Source organism: Coffea eugenioides, chromosome 4, assembly GCF_003713205.1.
Source record: "Coffea eugenioides isolate CCC68of chromosome 4, Ceug_1.0, whole genome shotgun sequence".
NCBI classification, from domain to species: domain Eukaryota; kingdom Viridiplantae; phylum Streptophyta; class Magnoliopsida; order Gentianales; family Rubiaceae; genus Coffea; species Coffea eugenioides.
The window spans coordinates 3785750-3813648 of NC_040038.1; the positions used below are offsets into that span (position 1 = coordinate 3785750).

At 37.9% G+C, this 27899-nt stretch overlaps 5 protein-coding genes and 2 non-coding genes across 8 annotated transcripts; 5 read left to right on the forward strand and 2 right to left on the reverse strand.

The window, feature by feature from the left end:
• Positions 1-2401: 2401 nt before the first annotated feature.
• On the reverse strand, positions 2402-3643 carry LOC113768750 (zinc finger protein 1-like). The gene has a single exon (XM_027313218.1). It carries the CDS (start codon positions 3606-3608, stop codon positions 2637-2639), a length of 972 nt encoding a protein of 323 aa, XP_027169019.1. The 5' UTR covers positions 3609-3643; the 3' UTR covers positions 2402-2636.
• A 7494-nt stretch (positions 3644-11137) lies between these two features.
• On the forward strand, positions 11138-14674 carry LOC113768761 (60S ribosomal protein L7-1). 2 transcript variants are annotated; one of them, XM_027313230.1, is made up of 6 exons: positions 11138-11203; positions 11299-11493; positions 13201-13298; positions 13434-13571; positions 14085-14187; positions 14281-14674. In XM_027313230.1, the coding sequence occupies exons 2-6, from the start codon at positions 11311-11313 to the stop codon at positions 14494-14496; spliced, it is 738 nt and encodes a 245-aa protein (XP_027169031.1). In that variant the 5' UTR covers positions 11138-11203; positions 11299-11310; the 3' UTR covers positions 14497-14674. The 2 variants fall into 2 exon arrangements, with proteins under 2 accessions (XP_027169031.1, XP_027169032.1); XM_027313231.1 differs by having other exon boundaries at positions 11150-11203; positions 11288-11493.
• LOC113769732 lies at positions 12050-12181 on the forward strand. Its single transcript, XR_003468278.1, has one exon. It is a non-coding gene; the product is annotated as a small nucleolar RNA snoR86 (small nucleolar RNA).
• On the forward strand, positions 12559-12690 carry LOC113769731. The gene has a single exon (XR_003468277.1). It is a non-coding gene; the product is annotated as a small nucleolar RNA snoR86 (small nucleolar RNA).
• Positions 14675-14948: 274 nt separating the features above from the next.
• Positions 14949-17274, forward strand: LOC113768711. The gene is made up of 3 exons (XM_027313166.1): positions 14949-15575; positions 15678-15718; positions 16732-17274. The coding sequence occupies exon 1, from the start codon at positions 15161-15163 to the stop codon at positions 15509-15511; it is 351 nt and encodes a 116-aa protein (XP_027168967.1). The 5' UTR covers positions 14949-15160; the 3' UTR covers positions 15512-15575; positions 15678-15718; positions 16732-17274.
• A 1242-nt stretch (positions 17275-18516) lies between these two features.
• LOC113767642 (40S ribosomal protein SA-like) lies at positions 18517-21035 on the forward strand. The gene is made up of 5 exons (XM_027311800.1): positions 18517-18759; positions 19341-19603; positions 19716-19913; positions 20152-20359; positions 20689-21035. The coding sequence occupies exons 1-5, from the start codon at positions 18621-18623 to the stop codon at positions 20805-20807; spliced, it is 927 nt and encodes a 308-aa protein (XP_027167601.1). The 5' UTR covers positions 18517-18620; the 3' UTR covers positions 20808-21035.
• Positions 21036-22154: 1119 nt separating this feature from the next.
• Positions 22155-24663, reverse strand: LOC113768804 (aquaporin NIP6-1). The gene is made up of 5 exons (XM_027313300.1): positions 24376-24663; positions 24037-24261; positions 23733-23927; positions 23213-23274; positions 22155-22564 (listed from the first exon to the last, which is right to left on the reverse strand). The coding sequence occupies exons 1-5, from the start codon at positions 24598-24600 to the stop codon at positions 22360-22362; spliced, it is 912 nt and encodes a 303-aa protein (XP_027169101.1). The 5' UTR covers positions 24601-24663; the 3' UTR covers positions 22155-22359.
• Between the last annotated feature and the right edge of the window lie 3236 nt (positions 24664-27899).

A 27899-nucleotide genomic window follows, 5' to 3' on the forward strand; every position in this document is an offset into this window, starting at 1 on the left:
TGTTGGACCCATGGTTCAAGTTAGTCAAAACCTACAGAATAATGAAGCTACACGCTTCTTCAGATTAGGGGGTCAAACTTCAGGCCACAAATCGATCCCTGATCAGGATTGTGTTTGTTGAGGCAAAAGGTTATTTTGATCTGAATGTATTGAATCGTTTTAGTACCACCGACTAACAAATTTTGCCCAGAGAAGGTTGAAAAAAAAAAGAAGAAGAAGAAGAAGAAGAAGGAATTCAGACTATGACAAAAGCTTTAAAATTGTTGACTTAACTTGGTATCTGTTATTTATCACGTCTCTAGTTGCTGCTTGGATCACATTAAGGACCCTGAAATGCATCTAGTCAGTTCTGTCGTGTACAACATTCTCAAGTATCTCAAACTCTCTTTCAAACAGAAAAATTGTACTCTTATGTTATTTCAAAAACACGAGCTACTGAAACATGAGTTTCAAAGATTTTGCATTGAAAATCTTGACACGATCAATTCCAATGCCTCTAACATGGCCCCATGCCTCCACCGAACGAGCAAGAAGTGTATTATGATGGTAGTACAATTTTTTGTTTGCCCCCTCCTCCTCCTGCTAATTAGACCACATAACTTTACAATTTACAATTTTGCACGGTACCTTAGGGGGATGCCATTCTCTCAAAAGGGCTTGCTTGCTTTCTAATAGTGCTCGACTCTGAATTAGTCGAGGGTTTAAATATAATCACCAGACACTTGAAAGAAAATATGAAAAACTTAACGAATTATTGCCCCACATTTCTCTAAATAGATTTTGGCCAAAATTGGAGACTTTACTAGTAAAGGCCTGTGACAAGTAGTACCAACATTGCAACATGCACATAGGGGAAATTTTTGAGTTAAACATTGTATAAAAAATGAGGGGGAGAAAAAGTTTTAAGTGAAGAATTTCTACATTTTTTTTTTTTTTTTTTTTGCATTCTTACCATTAGCATCACCATTCATTCATTCAATTTCTTGCACTCGTTATCGTTTGTACAACTACTACCAAGCCATTAATTTAAACAAGATTACGCATTGAAATCCTACTCGATATCAATTTAAGACTTCTACTTTACACTTATATATTTTTGGTCTGAAATTAATTAGTTTGTGCACATACACGAATGATCTTTTAATGACATCTACCAGATCTTTTATTTGTTTCAAGAGAACACTACGGTTTACAGTTTGCATCGGACAATTTAAGGTGGAAGATTGATGATTAATTTGATTCCATACACAAGATATCCTGTAATCATCTCATACCATTTAAAGACGTGATTTTAGGTAGTGGCAGAAAATTATTATGCCCCTCATCCTGCAATCTTAAATTTATCAAACCACAGAGAAGTCACATACCATGAAATGAAGCTTCTTTAATCAATTGAAAATCATTGTGGATCTTCTTTCTTGAGACACAAAATAATATAGGCTCACATACACATATAAAAATCGTCCATCATTATTATTAAAGTTAAAGATGCCCCCTGTGAGTGGATTTTTGAGTTACGTTACTCTTGGATAATGACAAGATAATTTTTAAATATTTTACGTGCATCATGAGTCTGATGTGTCTCCACCATGGTACTTAGCTATATAGGGTCCTGCTTAAGAGATCTCTTAGGTAACAAATCAAGGCAATGAAGATTTGCAACATTTTAATGTAGGAAAATTGATGTGATAGCATGGCTTGTAGAACTCAATTTCCACATGGCTTTACCTAACGATTGAGGAAGACCTCTGCATAGATGGTCTATTTCTTCGCCTGCAGGTGGGTCAAAAACCCTGTCGTTTAGTAGAGTCTCAGCCCTTCTTCTAGGTTCTAACGACCACTACTACTTTCTACTACTACACTTTTTTTTTTTTTTTTTGTGTTGTTGGAGCTAGTAATGTCACTTCAGAGTGGTATATTTAATCAATCATTCATTCATTTAACTGTACGGACTGATGTTTATATGCAATACTGACTGAAACCCATGATACCATTAATTAAAAATGTTTAAATCTTCAAACCATATACATAGTTGTGGTGCCCAAAAGCATAATGGGAATCCTGACAGTTTCTTCAAATATCATGTATCATGTCCCGTTTGATATTTACTAGGATGACAATTAAAGGCTCCATAAAACCATCATATGTTTCCATGTTTCTGAAAATATTCTGAGGATCAAGCAACTACTTGGACTTGGAGACTTGTTTCTTTTTCAGCCAACTGTTCCTCAAACAACTCTTTCGTTTTTCTTTTGAAAATTTGCATTAACATACCGCAAAGCGTTCTGCCAAAAAAAAAAAAAAAAAAAAAGCTGTATGGAAGGAACATCAACTAAAGCTTAAAGAGATTTTGGGACGAGATGTCAAAATTGAGCACATATGATAATCGAAGCAACGCAAATTGATCGCGAAAGCTATACACGATAGAATCTGCCAACTGCCAAAACGATAAAAATAACCAATTCAAGAATAGCAAATTCCTCTGCGGCTAATAAAGAAAAATAACAATTTTAACATCTACTAATTATTTTAAAAAGAAAAAAAAAAACAGAATCCAATAAGAAGGAGCCCTAGAAAAAAACTGTCACAAAAACAAATAAGCTGTAACTACTGGTGCCACTAGGACTACTGCTGCTCTAGAGTTTGAGGGACAAGTCGAGCTTTTTCAACTCTTCTTGACTAGTTTTCAGGTTAGGAGGAGGACCACTGTCCCATTTGTACGACCCTCCAATTCCTTCAACCACAGGAGTAGAAAATTTTTGATTAATATTGGTATCAAACCTAGCAGCCCCACCAATTGAGGAAGATCCCATGTGATAATTTTCCGGTGCAAGCCTCCCAATCGCCGGTTGCTGATCAAGAGGCTTTCTAGACCATCCAGCTTGCCCATACATAGGTGAAAAGCCAACATGATTGGATGCAAAATAAGCCGGCTTGGGAATCATGGAATGAGCCTGAATCCCAAGAGACCTGTTGTTGTTGAATGAGCCATGCAGAGGCAAAGAAGCCATGCTTGGGTAACGCTGCAACAATGAATCGTGCCCAAAAGCTGCTGCTGATGAAGATGACGCTCCCCCGGTCGAACCACCAATCCGGTTCCCTCTTTTTGCGATTGTTCTCTCACGTTTATGTGCATTTTGATGGCCTCCAAGAGCCTGAGAACTACAGAATTTTCTCTGGCAGTAGTTGCAAGAAAACACCCGTCGCTCGGGTTCTTGATTGTTACTAGCACTATTATTGTTAACCCCCAGGGGATTAATGGCATCCGTACTAGCGCTAGTACTTGAGGGATGATTAATCTGTGATGAAACCCCCATGTTGTTGTGTAGACAATCTATAAGGTTGAGTTCAGGCTTCAAATCCTTGGCGCTGGCGAGGCTTAAATCCAAAGCGAGATGAGGGGTTTTGACATCTTTATCATCATCTTCTTGCTTGTGATTTTGATGTTGCACTTCTTCTAATTTTGGGCTGTCCATTGATGGTGAGTTATTTGGGCACGCAAGAGAATTAGTATCGGAAAGTGAGGCTATGGTTGAAGAAGAAGAAGAAGAAGCAGAAGTTTCATGAGAGAGATCACATGCCTCCTTTCTTGTTGTTTTTGCCTTCATATGGAAGAATTGATGTGAGACTTTCCACCTTGCGGGTGAAGATTATTGGGATAAATACAAAGAAAGTCGTAATACTTATTGATTGAGAATAAATGCTGTGGCGCTATGTATAGAAGGAAAATATACAGTTACAGGATCTTATTACGGTAAGAATTGTGAGACAGACAATGGAGAGAGCTGTTATATCTATGCGTCAGCAAGCTTTTGTTTTGTTTTGTTTTGTTTCAAATTCATGAAGGACACCAACACTTTCCACTCGTCTTTCCTTATGTTAAATTTTTTTTCTAAATTTTCTTGCCTTTTTGGTCTTGCCCATTTTGGGGACTTCGCTGGTTGTTTCATGAAAGAAGGCCTAAAGAAAAGGTGATCTTCCTTCTTAGTGTTAGCATTTTGAAATAGACCTTTCCTTGAAAATATGTGGTTTTGAGTCGAGGTACGAGTTGGAACAATGACTTCCATTTTCTTTATTCCTTATCCTTCTTGCTTGCGAACTGCAATGTCATCCAAAGTGTCAAAAACATGCATGACCGCTTGATGTGCATCAGGGTAACACTAGCTCAAAGTTGTGATTGAAAAGATCACAGCCACTATCTATATCTATCTATGGGGTTTCTTCTTTTTTTTTTTTTTCCTTAATCTTGATCTTATTTCCTTCTAACAAACAGATGCTTTCCTCTATTCCTTTGGATATTTTGTTGAACTAGACTTCTTAACCCCCCAAAGAAAAAATTACATGCGTTTAAAAGTCACATGGCAAGAAGTACGTACAGGTATTAAAGAAGGAATGATGTTTGCCTTAAATAATCAGCGTCAATTATGCAAAGCATTTGCATTAATTACTTCTAAATCGAGAGGGATTTTATTCTTCTTAGGTAAGTAAGTTCGAACTTGTGAAAAAAAGAGGAATTTTCGGGTATGGAATTAACATTCGTTACTGGTAATATATATCGGTGTTGTGTTCGCATTCCAAAATGATTAATTACCAACTTGCATGGCATGAATTTGAATATAGCTGATATAAAGACAAAGTTCATGCAATCTCATCAAGTTGGGAAGAAAAGAAACATTATTGATAACGAATAATGTAAGAGTGGTGCTGTTGCAGGTTTGTCACAATTTTATACTTAATTTCTAGTGCGACAGTACTCATAATTAATTAAGCATGGAAAAAAAAAATTACCGCTGCAATAGAGCACGTTGAGCTAGCACATAAAATTTCTTTAGAAGCTAGAAAGAAAAATTAATCTTATAATTAGTATACAAACTAACTAGCATGTCAAATTAATGGAAGTTAATTACTCGATATTTTTTTTCTTTTTCCTTTTTTGGAGGGGAAGCTATAAAGCACAAATCAGGAATATATATATATTACACATCCACTTCATGTGGAAGAAATTTTTATATATAGGAGTATATATGCCATCATGGTGCTTTTTATGGCAATATTCAAAGATCATGTCATCATTAAGCTTCCCAAGCAATGAATACATCAGTAATTTATTCCACTCGCTAAGAAAGAAATCATGCGATTTTCCCACTAATAGAAATGAATCCTATACATTAATTGCTTTGCACCAAACACCTTGACTGAAATTATTTCAGCAGTGAAATAAATATTGTGTGCACTATACATATAAACCATGAGCTAGCGCTCTATCATTATTTTCGTATATCAACAAAATAAGTTTAATAATATCCTCTTGAGGAAGAAATTAATGAGTCTCATTTCTTCTAGATGCTCCATTAACTAAATATAGTCATAAAATAATTACCAATATCTCACCACTGATTAATTGCTCGAAACGAAGCATTCAAAACCCTTTCTTGGCAAAGGAAAGTAACTTTCGTTCCAAAGTGACAGGCACTTTTTATTGGGTGGTTTTTAATTTTAATACAGTCGAATTTATGACAGGGATTTGTTAGGTACCACTCCACATTGAAGAGAGAATATTATAGCCTAAAATGAAACTTGCTCCTCGAATCAGATCTTGGGAGCTGAATCATTATTAATTATTAGTGGCCTAGGAATCTTTTTATTTCGCTGTTGTCGATATCTCATGATCAATCTGCAATATTACACAAGTAGATAAAAGAGTTCCAATAGCTCTCACAAAGTCTCTACTTTGTTTGCTTTGACAATAATTCATTCAGATGTGATTGCTTAATTTAATGGTGTATATCATACTATTACTTGTTCACGGTCACGTAATTAACTACTACATCCTTCTGTCTTTTCATTTTTGGTTCTTTCCATTTAATTTCTTTCCCCTTTACAGTAAATCAAGGGACAATAACGGAAAACCTCCTCTTCTTAAGTGGAATTTATTGAGATATATTCGACCACGAGATCGATGCAGGAATACATTAATAACTTTGGCTAAGCTACAGTTCGGTTCATCATCGCTATTTTTAGAATTTCTTTTTTTTTAATAAAAAAAATGTACTTTAGCAATCTGTAAAAATATACTCAAACAATAGATTAGGGGACCATATAAACTATAAGTTGAAGTTGCAAAAAAATTAAACTGAATCCACACTTCAGTATTAAACTGTTTTTCCGTTGTTGAATTAGCTCGAGATAAATTTACTAATAAATGTTTGATGAGGAAATTAGGTAATTTGGGAGACATTTATGGTTTCATATGTATCTATGCATTCGAGCCAAACATTTTGCCCTCAAAAAATCCTCTACCTACTCTAAGTTAGACTTCATCGGTCGGATCTGTATTGCGTTATTTCATTAAACATTTTGTCAACCATGAAGAACATTTTGCGGATGCGGAATAATTCAAAGGCCTTCGTCAGTCGAAAAAGAAAATAGAAAAAAGATAACCAATAGCCCAATAGCATCAATGCCCCGTGCGCAAATAGGAGTTGTGTTTTGTCATGCAGCAGTTGGAAATGCGACAAATGGCCGACAGGTAGATGGCGGAAGCTGATGTATAAGGGCCTTAACGTGCTACCTCAGTGCCATCCGACGCTGAGATTGATCTCTTTGTAAGAATTATTATCCACAGAACACAATCATTTCCTATATATATACATATATAGCTTCTGATAAACATCGTTTTCACCGAACACTACTGTTAATTAAAGAAAAGGGAGAGACGTATTCTCATTGGAGAAGAAAGGGATCAGGAAAGAAAAGGACATTAGTTTGCAGTTTTAGTTGGAAATTATTCAGTGCACAATAACCATGCTTGGCGGTATTAATTGTACACTAGGAGAAGATGATTGTCAATGAACACTGAAAAAACTAGCTTTGAAAACTGTAGTACCGTAAAATTAGGATGAAGCCTCACAAGACAAATAGTAGTTTCAATCCACAATCCAAGATTTTCTTTACTACTCCCCCTCCCTCCCTCCCTCCCTCTCTCTCAGATCAAGAATAATATATACCGTGTTTGCTTGGACAGGAGATTATATATTGAAAAGAATTTTTAAAATAATCGCATAGAGCGCGCGCTTTACTTTAGGGATAATATGATATACGTAAAATAAAAATGTATCAAAAACATAAAAAAAAATAATTAAAAAACATGTCCAAGGGCAGAGTGGCATGATAGCTGCAGCGTAGACTCGCGAGTGTGTGTGTGTAGTGTATTGCTAATTGCTATACACATTTTTTATACGTACAAGTGTTGGTTCGTGTCACGCATTTACATGATGATGATAATGAAACTTGTGTTGACAATCCCAGCAGGATGAAAAGGGTGTGGTGGTATCCGCCCAACAGCACACGATCGATTGTGATAAACTAAAAAGGCTAAAACAAAAATAACAAATGCACATGCATGCAGTGTCTTTGGATGACATTATGGGGCAATTGTGAAATGTGGGAGAAGCCAAGGGACTTTTGCGTTGATTCCTTGTTGGGTTGAGTTTGCTTAGTCTAATCAAACAGCAAGTCTAGATAATAAAGCTGGTTAGATTTCTTTGTCTGCATATCTGATGCAATCAACATCAGAAAGAAATTTTGAAGAGGAAGCTTTTGTAGCCTTTTCTATCGCTGTCTTTCAGTTTCACATAGAAAAAGGCAGATCACGAAAGAAGAGGAATATATCAAAGTCCAAACACCACTTCAACTATGACGTCTCCCGTTCCTTTTAAATGTCACATTCAAACCCACAGCATCTCCCTATTTCACTTTACTTCTTGTTGCTCGGTTCGTACATGAATCAGCTTAGAAGTGGATCCCCACCCCCCCCCCCCCCTCCCTTTTTTTCCCCCAGAAAACCCCACAAAAAATAAAAAAATGTGGATCACAATTTACAATAACCGCTGAAAAAAGTGAATTAAACTAACCCCAGCACAAATTGCATTAAATCCTTCTCTGAACTATAGGTTGGGGGTTCAAACTAACCCCACCTTCAGTGATAAAAATTTAAAAGTGGCGTCAGAGCATCCTTTTGATTTAATCAAATTTGTATACCTGTTAACCTCTTACAATACTATCGTTGCCCGGCCAAAAAAATAAAAAAGGTGAATCACAATTTACAATGCCCATTTTGCTAAATGAATTTGACAGCAGGCCAGGGTACTGGGCATGGTCAGCATCGCGCTGCTCCAGTGGATTTGGAAGAAAACTTTCGCCCCTGAGTCTTCTTGGCCCATTTGGCTTGCCCAATCAACAACCCGCCCAGCCACAGCAACCCCCATATTTGATACTATTAAAACCTAGAAAATCCCCCAAAAAAAAGGAAAATGGAAAAGTATATACGTATTTCTTATTTTGGCTGGCATGATACTTTCAGCTAAGTATGGTATGCTGAAACTTGTTGGTTACAGACTCCCACTTTCAAGTAGGTAATATTTTCGAAAGGGTTGGGATCTTCTCCGTTCAATTTCTCTCCATTGTTTATATCTTAATTTATATAATATTATAAAATTGTGTGATTGTGCCTTTAATTTTTTTTAAATCTCTAAATCAACATACTAAAAAATGATATGTATTTTTTTGACAATATCTTGACATTCAATTTAAAATAAACATTTGAACAGTGAAATATGTATATATAGGTCAAAATTATGAAAATAATTGCAATGACTAATTAGACGGCAAAACTTGGTCAATTTCATGCAAACTTTTATGTATAACTGACACAAGTAATGAAATATATTATAAACCGTGTTGATTTTCGAATATAATTTCTAAATTAATTTTATTAAGGCGTAATCGAGACAATTTCCCTCCAATGTAACGGAGAGGAGCCTAATCATTCTCAAAAAAATCTCATTTCAATAACAGATAAGACTCTACACAACCATGCTATAGAACTTTTTTTCTCAATAATTAAAACGCTACACAACTGTCTCAATCATTTTCAGTCAACCGATGGATATCCAAGATATAAAAGGCCAACAAATTTAAGCACGAATTTCAAGTTAACTCAATGATAATGCCTTATAAAGTCCAAAAGATGACCTGGTACAACGTCTTGTTACAAACTCAGGATGATTTATTTGTTACAAACGTCTTGTTACAACGTCTTGTTACAAAAGATGACCTGGTACAACGTCTTGTTTGGATAAGAGTTTATTTGGATGATTTATTTGAAATAATTACTGTAACACTTTTTATGATGTGATGTATGTGAGATAAAAAAGATGATAAGGAAGATAAAAAGGTGATTGAGATTTGTGAAGCAAATTATTTTATTTCAAATCTTGTTTGTCCAAACACACCAGACACTGAGAACTAAGGATGAATTGTAAGGACAAAGGAAAGAAATGCACAAGCAACTAGAGCTGTTAAACGAACCGAACTGTTCGGTAACTCGGTTCATTTCGACACATTCGTGTTCATTTCGAACGAATTTTTTTGTTCGATTAATAATCGAGCGAATATGAGCATGTTCGCGAGTTTTAACGAACGTTCGCGAACATAGGCATAATTATCATTTGACAAATTTTAAAATTAATTTTATGGCTAAACTTTTATGTTTGGACTTTGGAGGGTTTTATCTGTTATTTTTATGTTATTGTTAGTTATATAGTTAATGAATAATAGAATTTAGTCACTTAATGCTTTAATTATTTTTTAGAATGATTAATGATTTGTATGGCATATTTAAGGTTTAAAATAATTTGAATTCGAGCATTTCGAGCATGTTAGCGAACAGCTTGTTTATATTAAACGAGCCGAACACGAACACGAACTCGAACTCGAATTCGAACATGAACTTTGTTTAATGAATCGAACACGAACACAGGTTTGGAGTTTGAAAATTAACGAACGAACATGAACGTTGTTCGAATTGCTTAATGAACAGAGGTCAAATATGAGATACTCGATTTGATTCGACTTGTTTACAGCTCTACAAGCAACTAAATTAAGGATGGAATTAAATTTTTTTTTTTAAAAAAAGAGTAAGGATGGAACGACAGTATATCTTAATATTCAAATCTAGCATGCCGGCAATATTGACAGTCCAGATACATGCACCTTGCAATTAAAGATTACATGGAAAGTATATGTACGAGGAACTAGGATGAAAAGGTAAAAACCATGTGTACAAATTAAGCTGACCATCATGGAGAGTCAACAACATTTTGCCAGTGCTTGATCCAGGCTTGACAATGTGCATCTTAAGTTTCAATGGATGCAAAAATTTTCACAAACTCCTGTTTGAACCCAACTAAAGATCAAGGTTTCTAGCCTTGGAAAGTTACTGAAATTTTCGCATCTAGCTGAGTAGAGGACAATATCAGCAACGTTGCAATACTTGCAGAATGTACATACGAACATTTGACAAAACAAACATATATACCACACTTGTCAAATTTATTCCACTCTGTACCCCTCTAATTTATACCCATCTAGCTTAGGGAGCTAGCAACTGTGGTGAATTCCTGATTGATACCATTGCTGAATCTAAAACTTGGGCTTCCTCCTCAATTTTCTTGTAAATATCACCTCTGTAGAAATGTCTTGTCCTAAACAAAACAAATGAAAGAAGACATCCAAACAATGTGGCAGCAGTTATTATCTCAAAAGATCGCCTGCAATATTTCATGCCCTGGCATGTTAAACTTTCCCGACTTTCCTAGTGAGTCCCAATGTTGCTATTTGCTTCATAGCCACCTTGTCACAGAGATAGCCCGCCATTCTCAACATTCAACATGTAACAGCCAAATAGACTAGCCCGGCACCTAAATATTGTCAAGTCGAGTGGTATCTCTGCTTCTGCTCTGATTGCTTGTAATGATATTAAACAGCTATTAATGTGTCAATAACTAAAACAACCTTTTCAATAAGTTTATGGATTTAAGTGTACGATTATTACTAGCTCAACTCCTCAAACATTTAGTACAAGAATTCCAGAAAAGGAAGAAAGAAAAAAAAAAAAAAGAATTCGAAAAAATTGATTGCCGTGCATGGGGGCATATTGCTGCATTCTAAATGATTGGGACTGAAACACAACTATTTAAAATATGAGGGACCTTTCTAGCAATTTATCCCAAAAAGGGACGTTCTCAGCTTATTTCACTAGGGTTTAATAAGTATTGGCAGCCTTGTATATCTTCCCCGCTCTCTCTATTTGTTCTCCGCAACAGGACCGCCACTGCTTATCGCTCCGACGGGTGTTTCTCCGGTGAGCTTTTGAGAAGACGACGTTAACATTGCTTCTCTTTGTTTTATTAATTATTATTTTATTTTTTTCTTAGCTTTAATTTAGAGGTTGTGCAGAGATTTAATACTATGGCGGAAGAGGAGCCGAAGCCGTTGAATTACATACCAGAGGTGATATTGAAGAAGAGGAAAAACAATGAGGAGTGGGCGATTAGGAGAAAGCAGCAGTTGGAGCAGAGAGTTAAGAAGCTCAAGTCGGATAATTTCGTTATTAAGAAGCCTGAACAGTTCATCCGAGAATATCGCGACAGGGTAATTTTTCTCTTAATTTCTTGCTTTTAAGGTACTAAATTTTGTTAAAGTTGTTCAATTCGTAATACTACCACTATTACTTGATCTCTGTTTCCTGTGAGTACAAAGAAGTTTGTAATACCACTAATAGCTTCAGAATTGATGTTTAACACAAGACTTTCTCCTAGCTGTCCTTTGATATTTTGAGCATACCTGATTCTGTATTTGGAAAATTTGAGCTTTCGAAGATTCTTCATGTATTAGTCCCAAACGTGTGTGTTTACATGAGGTTTTCTTCGTATTTGTGATCTGTGGCAATGAAGTTATGAATGCAAAAAACCTTGGACTATGATCTTGTCCTTGGGAAAGCTGTAATAATTGAATGCCCTTCTATTATGATCTGAAATGACTTCGTCCTCCTCTGTGTTGTGTGACATATGGGATGTAATCTAGTTTACCAAATTTGAAGAACAAAAACAGCGGAAAGAGGGAAGAAAGGGGTTCTTTTTTTTAGGTTTTTTTTTTTGGGGGGGGGGAGGGGGAGTGGGAGGGGGACAAATGAAAATGCCAATTAGCAGAGCAAGTGCATCAAATTTTATAAATGATGAATCACTTGCATTGAAGGTTGGCAACAGTACCCATATAGTGATTCTCCGTGCCTTTCAAATGCACTCAGTTTTGATTACGGCCTCGAACAAATCACTACATTTTTCAAATCTCCCCCACCCCCTGTCCATGTGCATTAGTGTTGTTAGTCATCTGACTATAGTCTGCAGTTGAGTTATGTCCTTCAGATCTAATTCCAATGAATGCTATGTCATACATGTTGGAGCCACTGAAAAGCTTTGAGTACTCATTTGGTGGACATGGCTCTCTATAGTATTTTGGGTTGTACCACTTCTTTTCCATTGCTATCCAGCAGCAGAACGTTATTGAGTTATGACCTTAAATTTCATTGACAAACTTTTCTACTATCTGCCTATATTCTGGATGCTTGGTTATGATTTGCTAAAATTCTTACAGTGAAATATTGGTATCCATTGAGCTGCTAATTGGGAGGGGGACAAATGAAAATGCCAATTAGCAGAGCAAGTGCATCAAATTTTATAAATGATGAATCACTTGCATTGAAGGTTGGCAACAGCACCCATATAGTGATTCTCCGTGCCTTTCAAATTCACTCAGTTTTGATTATGGCCTCGAACAAATCACTACATTTTTCAAATCTCCCCCACCCCCGTCCATGTGCATTAGTGTTGTTAGTCATCTGACTATAGTCTGCAGTTGAGTTATGTCCTTCTGATCTAATTCCAATGAATGCTATGCCATACATGTTGGAGCCACTGCAAAGCTTTGAGTGCTCATTTGGTGGACATGGCTCTCTATAGTATTTTGGGTTGTACCACTTCTTTTCCATTGCTATCCAGCAGCAGAACGTTATTGAGTTATGACCTTAAATTTCATTGACAAACTTTTCTACTATCTGCCTATATTCTGGATGCTTGGTTATGATTTGCTAAAATTCTTACAGTGAAATATTGGTATCCATTGAGCTGCTTTCAATATTTGTATTATCCTGCCTCTCATGTCTCATATGTTGAAGCTAATTTAGTTGGAAAACTGCAGCTTCAGAAACCAGCGCTTTTTGTCATCTGCATGTACTGTTGTGTTGTCTGATATCTTTGCTTCCTGATAGGCTAATATATTTGTCATTTGCTGTTTGGCCAGGAGATGGACCTTGTCCAAATGAAAAACAGGAAGAAGCAACTTATACGGAGTGGCGTGATACCCGACTCCAAGCTTCTATTTGTCGTACGCATAGGAGGGTGGGTATCTAGACATCTTATTCGTTTCCAATTAGTCAATACAATGATCTATTAGATCTTGTCCTTGGACATTTATGAGTTATTTGGGGTGCCTTTAAAATTGTACATCAATTCGCCATTTTTTATTTGTTTCAGAAAGAATGATATGCATCCAAACACACGGAAGGTTTTGTATTCCTTGAGACTGAGGAGAGTGTTTAATGGTGTCTTTCTCAAGGCGAATGGAAGGATAATGGAGATTTTGAAGAAAGTGGAGCCTTACATCACTTATGGGTATGCCAAAGCTGAACCGTATTGCTGCTGATTCATATGAAGTTACAAGCTATACTTAATAGCATGTGAATTCTGTTATGTTTTTATTGAGTTGTACGTATATCTGCTCCTTTTAGAGGTCTGCTTGACATGCTGACTTGAAACAAATGATTGGCTTATCCCTGATAAAACCTTGGGACAATTGATTGACTGTACTTGCTCGCAACTGCCCACCTTGATTTGCTGCATGTCATCTCTTTTTTGAGTTCAATCTTCCTCCAGTTCTCCGTTATCGTTCTTGAAATCTAATTGCTTGACAACTATGTGTTGTGTAACTTTGTGAGAATTTAGCTTTTTTTGCTGGCAAATACATCTGTTCTCATCTTTACACGAGGTGGTTGTCCAAATAACATGTTGCAATTCTGCAATTTCAGTAAAAGATGGTTAGCTGTACATAAGCATACTGAATACAGGTTGTATTTCTGTTCCTGTTTTGCGTCCGCTGGCTTCTCAGAAATTCATGTTCACTTGTAGGTATCCTAATCTGAAGAGTGTGAAGGATTTGATATACAAGAAAGGCGTGGCAAAATTTGAAAAACAGAGGGTTCCTTTAACTGACAACAACATTGTTGAACAGGTATGAGAGAGAGATCACTTCTTTGTTGCTTGGGTCCTGTCTGTAGTTGCTTATTAAGGATTAGCAATAACGCGTTTCAATAAATTTTTGCAGGCATTGGGCCAGTTTAACATAATATGCTTAGAAGATATTGTAAATGAGATCACAAATGTCGGCCCACACTTTCAGGAGGTCTCTAGTTTTCTTTGCCCTTTTACACTCAACAAGCCTGTAAAGGCATTGCAGGGCAAGAGGAGACGATACAAGGACGGTGGGGATTCTGGAAATCGTGAGGATGACATCAATGAGCTGCTTCGCAAGATGAATTAACACGTTGATGGAGTTCCTTATCTAGATATTAAGTCAACGGGCTGATGTACTTTTTTTTTTTTTTGGGAATTAACCAGCTGAAGTACATTAAAAGCTTTGGAGCATGTAGCTGTAATTCTTTGTTCCGTTAATTAAGGAGATACGCAGTAATATAAGGATTTTGTCTTTAATGCAGTTACACGGTAACAGAATGGAATTTATCATTGTAGTATACTTGGTTAACAACTATACTAATCTGAAAGTAATGAATGATCGGAAAAGAAAAATGGAGTAATTAGTGGTCCAGTTACAAAATGATTGTATGAGAAGCAAAATTTTAAACATAGCCTCAGGCTACGATTGGCTATATTCTGCATTCAGAAGATGTGAACTAGCAAGTAATCAATTTTCGCATACAGGCCAAGAAGTGAAACATGCCGCGGCTCATTTGAAAGTGTCCGCCAAATGGAACCTTTGTGCCGAACGAATACGATGCTGTGGTGTACATTACGCCAGGATTCGAGGACGTCCAAGCTCTTGAAGCCGAAAGCCTGAATCATTGCGCCATTTAGATTTAGGTGTTCATCATTATGTTGTTTGTTGTTGAACTTTGTCTAGACGGCATGCAAACGGTTAACCTTAATCAAAACGAATAGCAGCTTATACGAATGCTCTGGTGTTTGACATGGAACACGGTGATGACTGGTTAGCCCTAGACAAACTCTACCACGTCCTGTTCGGCTTCTGCGCCACTATCATTTTCACTCTCCTTGCTTCCCGGACCCGCTGCGCTTTCATCCGCAACCGTTCAACCTGGGTTGGGTCCGTACTTTCATTGATGGCTGGCGCCTCCAAGGAGGTTGCAGACGAGATGGGCTACTTCAAATCCGCCGGTGCTTCAGCCAAAGATGCTGTCGCCGACCTCTTCGGGACTTTAATTGCTGTTTTTGCTCTTTGCTTGACTGAATCATTTAATATCCCGGTGGGACTCGGATCTGATTATTCGGATCAAGTTAAGAGGGTCGAGATGGTTTGAGATTGACCTCGTCAGGTGCAAAGAGGACATAAAGCTGTCCACTTGTGAAGGAATCATCTGTCAGGTTAGCTGGATTCATTTGATGGGTGTTTTTCGTTGCTCAGAAATTCCAAATTAATATGCAGTTTTCCTCATCTTTTTGTGATGGTTGCTTCTGTTGATGAAGGATGTGAAGTTTCAAATTCGTGGATGCACTTAGCTGTAGAGGTAATAGCTACGTGATTTAATCTGTTTTCTGAATGATTTGATATTTGGCCATTTCAGATGACTTTACCTATTTATTCTCTCTTTCGAAGTCGGTAATTTGAGATGATATCCTCTGTATGCATATCTGTTCATTTGGAATTCATAGAGGGGTCAATTAGTTTTCATGAAGGGGTAAAGGTGACGACTTTGTTGATTGGTTTTCATGAATTTGCTGCGTGACTAGCTGTTTGATTTTTAACCTGTCCTAGAACTGAAAGTATATATCCTGTGGTAAAAGTTAGATTATTCCACCAATAAAGTGTGTTGTGTGTCGTTTGTATAGACACTTCGGTGTCGTTTGTTTCACGAGGATCTTCGGGAATGTGCATCCCCTTCCAATAACAGGGCTGTTAAAGGTAAACTCATGGTTTGGAGTGATTTAGGAAGTGATTATTATTGTTAAGTATTGTTTAAAAGTGATACAATTTGGGTGAAACTTGAATGGACACCTAAATGATGCTGCATGTCTGTCCATCAACGATGTTGATTTCGTGGAAGTGCAATGCACTTGTTTGATTGTTACTCATCCTCCTTCGGGAGATGTAAACACACCATAAACAGGATTGACACTGATGTAAACTGTTTTTTAAGAAAATACTGTGGCTGACCTCATAACAATCAGTTGCATCTTAGAAACTCCCAATTTTTATTTATTTGTTTGTTTAGAAACTCCATGTTATTGGTCCAGCATTTGTCCATTCTTGAAAACTAGTCTCCTTTGCATTCACAGACTTGTGCTTTATTCAAACTAGTGATCGATGCACACTCGATGTGTGTGCAATCTTGGTACTTTGTTGCTATTTCTAGTCAAATCATCAGCCTTTCCTACCTATTTAATCTGATGTAACCTGAAAATTCTGGGTGAAGTATGGTAAAACAACGAATAGGCTGAGATGAGATGTTTGGAGCAACACTTGATCTGTTGCACTGCGTTCTGGGATAAATGCTGAAGCATGTAGCTGGTCTTGTTGCAGGTGTTGTTGAGTTGCAGAAATGGTGGCTGTGACAATGGTTTGTTGGTCTCCTCATGTTTGGACAGTTACGCCATCAAGGATTGGCTGAAGCAGCATAACAATCTGAGAATCTGGTTTGGAGTTCATACGCAGGACTTAACGAATTGACATCGTATAATCCTCCGGCTATGTGCATTATCTAATTCTGGCAGCCGATTTCCAATTTGCTCAAACATCTGATACACGCATCTGCTTTGTAATGACTTCAATATCTCTACTGCTCCCCTTGAACTACATTGCCAACTGGATTGCTTTCCAGTGTTATCCTTTTCCACCCTGTCCTACAAATCTTTCAACCGTGATAGATCTTCATACCCATCGTGCAGTTCTGCAGGGAGTAATAGAGGCCATGGACTCAAAGGCTTCTGCAATAGCCTCCTCTTTGGGTGGACTCTTATGATTCTTGTACTTCGGGGTGGATCTAGATACCTTTTTTTTTTCAGTTGGTTCAATGTTTGCTAAAACGCAGAGAATATCTCATCACTTTCTTAAGAAATTTGTAAAGCAAATGCCTTAAATTCGTTTCTTTAATCGTTTAATTCCACCCTTAGCACCAAGGCTTGTTTTTGGCACGAGACAGCTGGGCCGTTCTAAAAAATCTCCCAGAGCCTGCCTCATATAGCAACAAGAAGGCTGGCAAATTGGCAAGACTTGAACTGATAATTTTCATGGTATTAATTCTTACCATTTTGTCACAACGAGACAATTCATAGATACAGGCAACGATGCTAGCAAGACTCGAACTAATGATCTTACAATACAGCTCTTAAATTCTTTTCAACTAAATAAACTAGAATTGAAAATCTCACAATACAGTTATTGCTTCCTTTTCATCTAAGCTAAGCATATCCTCTCAACCAAGCTATGTGCCAAAGCAAAAATACAAATTTGGAATTTTAGCCCCGTAGAATAATCATCTATTTATGAAACATTATACTAGCTAGACTATGTGATGAAAAAAAAAAGCCAGGCTATACGATGGATGAGCTTAAACTCTAATTTTTCATTTTATAACTCTAATTTCGCTTTGATGACATTTTTTTTTGGGCGAAAGTAGTTCAACAGAAAATTAAACAAAAAAAAAGGGTGGTAAGTAGGGATGTACGCGAATAGCTTGGTCAATGGCTTGGCTTGAACTCGGTTTGACCGAGTTCGAGCCGAGTCTCGAGCTACTCGAGTCCACATTTGAGTCGAGTTCAAGTCAGAATTTTGCAGCTCATCGAGCCGTATAATTTAAATAATATATATAATATAAATAATATATATGTATTATAATTATAAAATGATCATTATGGATATAACTTATACTGAATTTACAAGTAAGGTGTCGAGTCAAAAAGCTTAATTGCTCGACTGAATAAGGTTTGACTAAAGGTCGAGCCTTGTCGAGTCTCGTCTCGAGCTTTTAAAGATTTTCTCGAGTCAAACTCGAGTTTGAGATTTTTCCACTCAATCGAACTCGAGCTCTAAGTTATTTATAGGTCAAGTCGAGCTTGAGTATAGACTGTATAGCAATAGTCGAGCTCGACTCGGCTCGAGTATAGCAGTACTGGTAAGCTCTTTAGTGGGCCTTGGTCTTTGGACTGGTTACCTATGCTTGAAACGGGCCAAGAACAACACAACAGTCTGATCTGAAGTCTGAATAGACATAGAGAGCCCAGGGGCAATTAAGTCAAGAAAATTAACTAGGGTTTCTGATGAGGGTATAAGGGCTATATATTTATTTCAGTCATCAGTAAAGATGCCAGCCTTCGTGTTCATTTTCCGGAAACCAGAACAACCCTAGTTTCCGCCAGTTTCCCCCGCCCGACAGGCAAAAGAGCAAAAGCGAGAGAGGGATTGACAAAACAATGGCGACTGCTACTACGCAGAAACAGCTGTCGACGAAGGAGGCCGACATCCAAATGATGTTGGCCGCCGAAGTCCACCTCGGTACCAAAAACTGCGATTTCCAGATGGAGCGCTACGTCTTCAAGCGCCGCAACGACGGTAAATTCCCATTCTATTTTATTTTGATCATATTTTAAATTTATTTTTTAAATTAATTTGTTAGTACCGTGCTATGTCGTTACTCGTCTGGTGTATGAGGATCTTATGGTATTCTAGATGTCTAATCGTTCTGGTATTATTTGCCTTGTTAGGTTCTCACATTTTTTGGGCAATTATCTTTTAGTAGTCAATTCTGATGGTAGTGCAAGTCCTGACGAGTATGATGGGATCTCAATTTTGAAGTTAAATTATGGGGAATAAATTTCTGATTTTAGGTGTGAGTGACAATCTTTGAATATGTCGGGCTTTTTCTTTCGTCTCGTTTGAAGTTAAATTATGCCTAACGTTATGATCTAGCTGGAACTGAATGAAACTTGAAATGGTGCAGAATTAGGAATTTGGCTTCTGTTACTCTAAAATTAGGACACCTGACGTAGAATTTTGGACGAGCAGCTAGGTTGTAGGCTTAGCTAGTTGTAGATGGCCTTTTTTTCGGTGTGCTTGAAAGCTTTACTGAATGTGCTTGTGAGTCTTTTACTTTTGTTTTTATTGTATGTTGATTTTTATTGTTAACGGCTCAGGAATTCACATCATTAACCTTGCAAAAACATGGGAAAAGCTTCAAATGGCTGCGAGGGCTATCGTTGCGATTGAGAATCCTCAGGACATTATTGTCCAATCTGCCAGGCCATATGGTCAGAGGGCTGTCTTGAAATTCGCTCAGTACACCCATACTCATGCAATTGCTGGGCGCCACACTCCTGGTACCTTCACCAACCAGCTCCAAACCTCATTCAGTGAGCCTCGTCTCCTTATCCTTACAGATCCAAGAACTGATCATCAGGTTATCCCTCGTTCTTGTTTGAGGTTTACCAACTGGGCTTTTAAAATAAAAAAATATGGACGGAATTGTCCTGCTTGTTATGATTCTCAAACTTCTTTTGAACTACCTGCAGCCTATTAAGGAAGCAGCTCTGTCAAACATCCCAACCATTGCTTTTTGCGACACTGATTCCCCTATGCGATATGTTGATATTGGTATCCCTGCTAACAACAAGGGGAAACACAGTATTGGTTGCTTGTTCTGGCTTTTAGCAAGGATGGTTCTACAGATGCGTGGTGTTATCCCACAGGGTCACAAGTGGGACGTTATGGTAAACACTACTGTGTTTTTGTTTTGATTTCACATCTATCAGTAATTTTGCTCATTCAAATGGGGAATATGCTCCAATTGACTTCTGAAGTTTGATGATGTTTGAAATCTTCATAATTTCTTGTTTGGATTAACATGATGTTCTGACACACATAAACAAGTGGCAGCAAATTAGACTGAAATTTGTTTCTGTTACTTTGCATGTCTGAAATATAGTTCTTTTTTTGGCATTTTGGCAGGTGGACCTGTTTTTCTACAGGGAGCCTGAGGAGGCCAAGGAACCACAAGAAGAGGAGGCACCTGCTCCAGATTATGGTGACTTTACTTCTGCAGCTCTTGGAGTTCAGGATAGTTGGGGTACTAGCAATATTCCAGAGGGAGAATGGACAATGGCTGCCCAACCTCCCAATCCTGCAGTTCCTGCAGCTGGTTGGCCTGCAGAGCCTGGTTAGTTTCTGTCCTTTAAAACAAATAATATTATACGAAAAGTGTTTTACTGCCAAGTTTTTGTATTTAAGTGTATAATGTGAAATGGTGAATTGGCTGTCCTTATTTTGTTAGATGCTGCCACCAGTTTATGGCTTAAACTTTTTTAGTTAAAAAACAAGTGTTTTTGAGTATCTTTTAATTCTGCAACTTTTGTTATCTATCCTTGGTACATTGATGTCCCTAAGCTTACTGCTTGTGATCCATTTGTGTTGAATCGTGCATTGTTTTTATTTTGTATCCTAACCCTGTCAACTAATTGTGGAAATTTGTCTTCTGATTGTCTTCAGTCCCTGCAGTATCAACTGACGGATGGGAGGCAACTGCTGCACCACCAATGGCTCCTGGAGTTAACCCCATGGCTCCTGGAGTTAACCCCGTGGCTCCCCCCGGTGGGGATTGGGAGTAGAAGTTTTTGTTAGGGAACATTTTGTTAATTTGTCCTCCTACCTTAAGCCATGCAATCTGCTTAGCTTGAACATCTGTTAGTTTATGGTCTGAATCCTGCCATAGTTATTTTTGTAGCGGTTGAGCTTAAAGAAAATTCTCTGATACAGTTCCAAAATGGTGTTATATGTTTGTCTCAAAACTATAGAGCTTATCTTCTGCTGATATGCTGGTGGATGTTTTTTGAAAATTTTGCATGTTGGGCATTTTCAAGTCAAAAACTAAGTTGATTATATTATGCTTTGTGCACGCAACCTAGTGTGAAGTTTGATCCCTAAGAAAAAAAATGTGTTGGTACTGGTTTGCCTTGCCAGTTGTGCAATCCCTTAAAACGGGGTAAAAGCATTTTCATCTTGAAATCGATCGCTCCTGGTAACAGCTGATTGTGGCACTTCCTATTCTTGTATTACGCGTTCTAATGAATTCTTGTGCATTCAAGTGGATATTAGACCTGGCCTGTCACGCCAGATCTAAGCCACTGGGGTGGGTATGCTATCGGAGCGAGGCCACTCGCCACTCCAAGGGCGGTGGGAAGTCAAAAGGCTACCTATGTTTAATGCATGCGGCAGATGTGCCTTGAATCTTAAATACGCGTGTTACACTTACACGTACGAGGTGTACCTAAGACGCCTTAAAGATACGGTGCTCGATGATTGGCTGGCCCGCCTAACGGTGCAAAGAAAAGAATTTGGTAAAACTTGGGAGTAAAAATCTTGCCACACATACAACAATGTAGATAACGGAAAGATTTGTAGGAATGCCGGAAGGAAGTAAATTATATCCGTCACCATGCCGAGTGAGTTGTGTGGACAGCTCAGCTTGGAACCTCAACGGACGAGATTTTGAACAGGTATTTCCAGTGTTGCAGTTCACTGGCTAAGTTGCGTGAATCCCTCTCATTTCTCTTGCATTAAATTATAGAGAAGGAAAGAGAGAAATGTTCATAAAAATCCGTTTGCGTTAATAATCCAGGCAAATATCAAGAATAAATAAACTCGGGATGTTGTCACTTATCCATGAATTCCTCCATTAACTTTCAAGTAAAATCTTGTGCCGTGATTTTGACTGAGGACATTCTTGAGCACGATATTGCATATCAATGGCAGGAAGATGGTAGCAAAAGAGCAAGTGGACTCGTAATAATGGCTAAGGTATTCATTCATGCCCGGAGAGAAGGTTTGATGAGATTTTGGTCTGACTATTTTGCTGTTTTCGGACTGCCTGCACCACTTTTAGGAGGTCTATTCTTTCATTATTTATACTGATTAAGTGGAAGCATAAATGTCGCAAAACAGTTTTGTCATCGAGATTCATTCAACGGCTTGGTTTTGCATATCCATTCAGTCTCTAAACCAACAAGCAACAGAAATTGAGAAAAAGAAGGGGGGGAAAAATACGGAAAAAAAAAACACGTCCAAAGTTCGTGCCAAGCCTGTACAGTTAACTTAGAGACAACGAGCCAAATTTGTGCAATGGTTCCCCAGCTAGCGGAGTGTATCACTATCGATCATGGTTCACCTTCTGAAGCTGGGTGCTGCTGATGACATGTTTTGAGGGTTGGCATCATCATCAGGTAACTTGACAGCAGAGTAAGTACCTGCACCAGCCAGTGCCCCAAGTACGGGTGCAGTCAGGTAAATCCATATGCCTTTGAAGTTGTTTGCTGCTACAGCTGGACCCAGAGTTCTCACTGGATTCATCGACGCTCCCGTTGACTCCCTGTACCATTACACGAGTGGAAAGTTTTAGATTCATTGGTGATTTCTCAACATTTGTTAATGATGCTGGGGACTAATAATTCAGGAGGAATGACTGGTGTGCATCGTTTTGAGCCTCTCAAAGAGTTTACTTTTTTGTATTTCCCTTTCTTCTTCTTGAGCAGAGAGAAAGGAAGCATCTCGTTTTAACTTTCTGAGTTGTCAACTCACTTTCTTTTTCCCATTCCAAAAGGCAATTATACTTACATTCATCTTGGTCGCAATAATGATAGCAGCAGAAGTTTTCTTTTCCACACAAAATTTAAAAAAAAAAAAAAAAGATTTTCTTTTCTTATTCCTTTTTGCAGCATTATTATCCTTCCAGAAATCTTTATGGCCAAACCTTTTTCATTCTGAATCATCATAACAAGAAATCTATGTGGATTGTTGCCTGTTGGTCTCATTTTTGGTTTTCTAACATGAAAAGTACTTCTTGATTTCTTCGTTATGGTCACCTTCTCATGGATTGAATTCAGCCATTGACCGTGGCCCTTGTATGTTCACGTTTGAAATTTTTTCCATCACCAGTATAATTAGGAAAAGAAATTAAGGGAAAAAAAAAATCAAAGAAAGAATCGCTTGAGATGATTATTAAAATTTTGAAGATTACCCAGCTATGAGTATGTTGAGCATGACTGTAGCTCCCACTGCAATTCCTGCAAGCTCCCCCACCTGTGGAGTGACACAAATGACATGATCATCAATCTGAGAATTAACCATCTTCTCACAAGGTTCCACTAGTGTCCTACACATGTTAGGTTCTTGCATGATAATGCATGTGAGGAATAACATGATAATAAGTCTGAGATTTGGTCATCATGTTACATTACGATTACATACATGTGGATGGACGTACAGAATCCAAGCAAACTTATAAGACAGAAAACCAAAACTGCAATAAGGCCAATAATTTCCATACCCTGTTTATATCATTACATTGATTTCCAGATCACTGACAGATTTGCCTGAACAAGTGTCTGTAATTTTGTAGTGGCACAACTTGATGTGGTCGTTCAAATTAATATTCATTAAAATCTGAAACTTGCAGCTGTCATCATTTAACAGATTGTAGCAACGAATTACAATAACTAAGACTATTAGTAGCATCTGAGTAGTGAGGGGTGACTTACAGCTCTGGTGTCAGTGGCCACAGCAGTAACAACAAACATGAGATTGAAGCCAATGATGAATTCTAAAGCAAAAGCTTGGCCATACTCTCCTGATGGAATAGTTACTCCCCCGCTCATAATAGGATGGAAAATTCCCTTGAGTATAAATGCAGCAGATAATGATGCCAATACTTGTGCTGCTATGTATGCTGGAACCTGACCAAAATACAAATTGCACCATCTGAGAGCATTCAAATGCTGTAATCTTATAGTTGAAAACTACTTGTCTCACTCGTTTGCAGTTTTTAAGGTTAGTTGTTTATACATGCTTCCAAGGAAAGTGCTTGAGAGCAGCAAAGGCAATGGTGACTGCTGGATTGATATGGGCTCCTGAAATATGGCCTGTGGCAAGAATCACAATCATAACAGCGAGTCCGGTGGATGCTGATAGGCCTATAAGAGTCTCTGAGCCTTGAGTCTTTTGATTTACTATGGCCGTGGCTGTCCCTGAAAAGATCAGTATCAGAGTGCCTATAAACTCAGCTCCCACCTGATTTGAACAGCAATTCAAGAACCAATAATATCACATAAAAAGTTATATATGACAGTTTATATTCAGTGCGGGATGTGGAAATTCATAACAGCTTTCGGGAGATTTGCACACCTTTCTTGCAAGTGAGACGGGAGGAGGCGGCAATGCGCAGGAGACAGAGGGTAAGGTACCTTCTTCCAAGGCCCATGCTTCAACCATGAAGCACTTGCAGCTACTAAGAAGCGATCTTCTGCCATTGCCACTCCTCTCAGGCTTGATCCCACCAAAAAGGGGAGCTCCAGGAGTCCCTGGAGTAACTGGCGTTGAAGGGGCTGATGGGACATCTTCAGAATCCATCAATAAAGAAAAGGGATTGAGGACAAAGTAGAGTTGCAGTAAGAGAAGCTGGTACCGCGTGCTCAAGTGCTTACCCTTCCTTCGTCCTTGTGACTGAGCTGGAACATGATGCACAGATTTATACTACAGGGCATAAGAGAGTTGACCTGTGCAGTACCATGAGAAAAAGAAGGCCTGAAATGAAATTAGTGGACTGAACTCAAATGTGATGAGCGAGTGAAAGTGGCTTTGGAAGTGGATGGCGGGACAAAATCAGAAAATTTTTTGCATTAGGAAAAGGACAAAATCAGAAGCATTGAACTTGAGACACCAGTCATGGTCTTCCCGTCCCTTCCACTACGAAATGTACGTATTTTCACTCGAGGCTGGCTTGAACTCAATTATTGTCAAGACCATTGTCTGCAGCGCCCTTAGTTGTTAAAGGAAAAGAAATATACTTGGATTTCAACTATAGTAAATTAAGATCAGGAGACGGCCAGAGAATCATGGTAGGTGAATTGCTAGCGAGAATGCACTCCTCTTAGGAGATTATGTTGTTAAAGTAATCATATTTGGCAGCTTTCTTTTGATTAACAATAGCCAAAAAGGGACTAAAGGAGGAAAATGATGCGTCGGTTGCTAGGATCCCCTTGGGCTGTTTAGTTGTTTACAGAAGATGAATGGTTCAGTTTAGCCAACTTAAGGAGTAGTTATGGCTTCTTAACCTTTTCTTCACTTTCATGTCGCAGTGTAATGATTGAGATCATTACCTCCAATTTTAAAACTAACACAGACAAGTCGGGTACATTAGTATCATGCAGGCAGCCAGTTGAGAGCAACATCTCTGTGGATCAATTAATTTGTTGCATTTGAAGGGGTGTAGGGCTCTGAAATTGAGAATTTCTGTCATGTGACGTACCCCATTTAAACCCCGATTTCACTCGAAACAAAAACTCGAAATTGAAAAGATTTCCAACGACATCGGAAAGTGAATTAAAGCATTTTATGAGAAGGTACATATTTAATTTTTTTCTTCTGATTATATATGTTTCATAATGATCATCTTTATAGTTTGACGTACTAGTGAAACTGCTAAAGTTACACTCAGCTGATTCCAGCTAGTGAACAGATCATGGGGTATTGTCTCCAACTCAATGCTTGTATAACTTGGAAAGTGAAGTACAGATTTCTTGTCTCCAATTTGTAAGTTTGCCAAGTGACACTTTTCAATAAGTATTTGGCACCAGTTACTGATAATTGGCTAGTAAATTCCACCCATCCTTGCTCCTTCAGTACATGACAATTTTGGTCCCTTAACTTACATGACCCGTGATCCAAGATGAACATTTTGCTTTATTTATTTGGTGTGTCTTCAGAATTTAGATCAGCATCAGCTTTGATTGCTAAGCTTCAGCAGGGGTTTTGAATCTTGTTACGGAGAAGTGAAAACAACGCAAGAATAATACAAGTAGTTTTTTTTTTCCCCCTTTCTTCTTTTCTTGTTGAAGCATAAGAATAATAATAGTGAAAGTTAGCAAATGTAGAACACACAAATGATTCCAGTGTCCTGCTACGTTTATTTTGATGCATTTTCCCCAATCAGCCAAGTTGGCTACGCTGTTGTCTTATCAGCTACATATGTATATATCGAGTCCCTAGAGCTAACTCTACCGCTAGAAACAAAAGTCATTTCAAACTCTAAATTTGGTTCTATTAGACTAGTACTAGTTTGAGATGCAGAAGTAAAGGATAAAAAGTACTCCCAGTATCATAAACGAACCAAGAAAGAGATTCTTAACATAATTATTATTAGTATTTCAACGGCAGGGCATTTCTTGCGCTGACGGATGGTTGGCCAGGAAACAAAGTTCTTCCAATGTCATCTCAAAGACAAATTCTTGATGTCTAATTCAAAAGAGCCAATGATGCATTTGCAGAATTATCTACTGATATGTAGAAGAACTAAATTCACTTAATGCCAACTTGCCATGCCAGGGGCATCTCTGCCTTCAGACGTATCAGATTATGGCAGCACTTTCCATCCAACTTTTGTTTATGGCTGCAACCATTTGTTGAGAAGTGGGATGCGATGATAATTATTAATGTGGTACAGAGAGCACAGTAATCAAAGCAGTAAAGGTTAATAAATATAGTAGTAGTAGTAGTAGTCGGTAGTAATAAATATAACATGTGGTAAATGAATGAATCAAACTGCTGAATGATGAACAGCGTAACAGTGATAGTTTGAATGCTCGGGGGCTCTTATTGGGCATCAAAGCTGCCTAACCCAATGGACCCTCCGTCCTTGGGTTGATTCTAACCAACCACAAGATTCCCTCCCGATGGGACTCGGCACTGCGAGTCGGTAAAATTGTCCAGCCGTAGGGACGGCCTCCCCAATAAATAATTTAAGAAACAAATATTTACCACAATAATTTTATTATTAATGCTTTTTTTAAGTGGGAGGAGAGGAGTGAGATTAAAGAGTGAGAGAGACTGCAACTCAAAATTTCTAAGACTGGGAGACTTTTCGCTATTTGAGGATGAATTACATTTGATTCCACCAGACATTTATTGCAATTATAATGAATTTGTTGAAGGGATTGTTAATGAAATCGTCACGTGATACATGATGAACACTGTATAATTCACAGTAAATTACTTGTACAATTTCGTAACAACACGCTGCCGACCGAATATGTGCAACAATTTCGTAACAACGCGCATGGGGCTGTAATCGAACCGAATTGCTCCCGAACTGAGCAGCTCGGTCAAAAATTTGACTCGGACTCGGGTTAATCGAGTTCGAGAAACTTGATAAGCCAAACAAGTCGAGCTCGAGTATCCAGATGCAATGTTCAAAGGCATATTGAGTCTTACCGATTTTTTAAATTTTAATTTTTTAATATATTATTGTTATTATGAAATTACCCATATGCCTAAAAAAAGTGATTGAATTTATGAAATGTTTCAAATCGTATGAAAATTTTTAAAGGGCAATAATGTCTTTTAACTTAAAAATTATCAAGAAAAAGAAATTTTCTGACTCGCATTGACTCGAGCCAATGCAAGTCAAACCTGAGTTCTATGAGCAATCATCGAACTCAAGCTCGAGTTCTAATAATACTACTTGTTCGATCTCGAGTTCGAACCTCCTTCTTGCATGTCGAGTCGAGCTCGAATATGGCGATATTCGAGTTCGATTAAACTCAATTACATCCCTAAACACGCTACAAATGAGAGATAATAAAACAAGACCTCCTTTCCTAAGAAAGCCCCTTTATTTATCCTTTTCAAAAAGTTACAAAAATGACAAACAA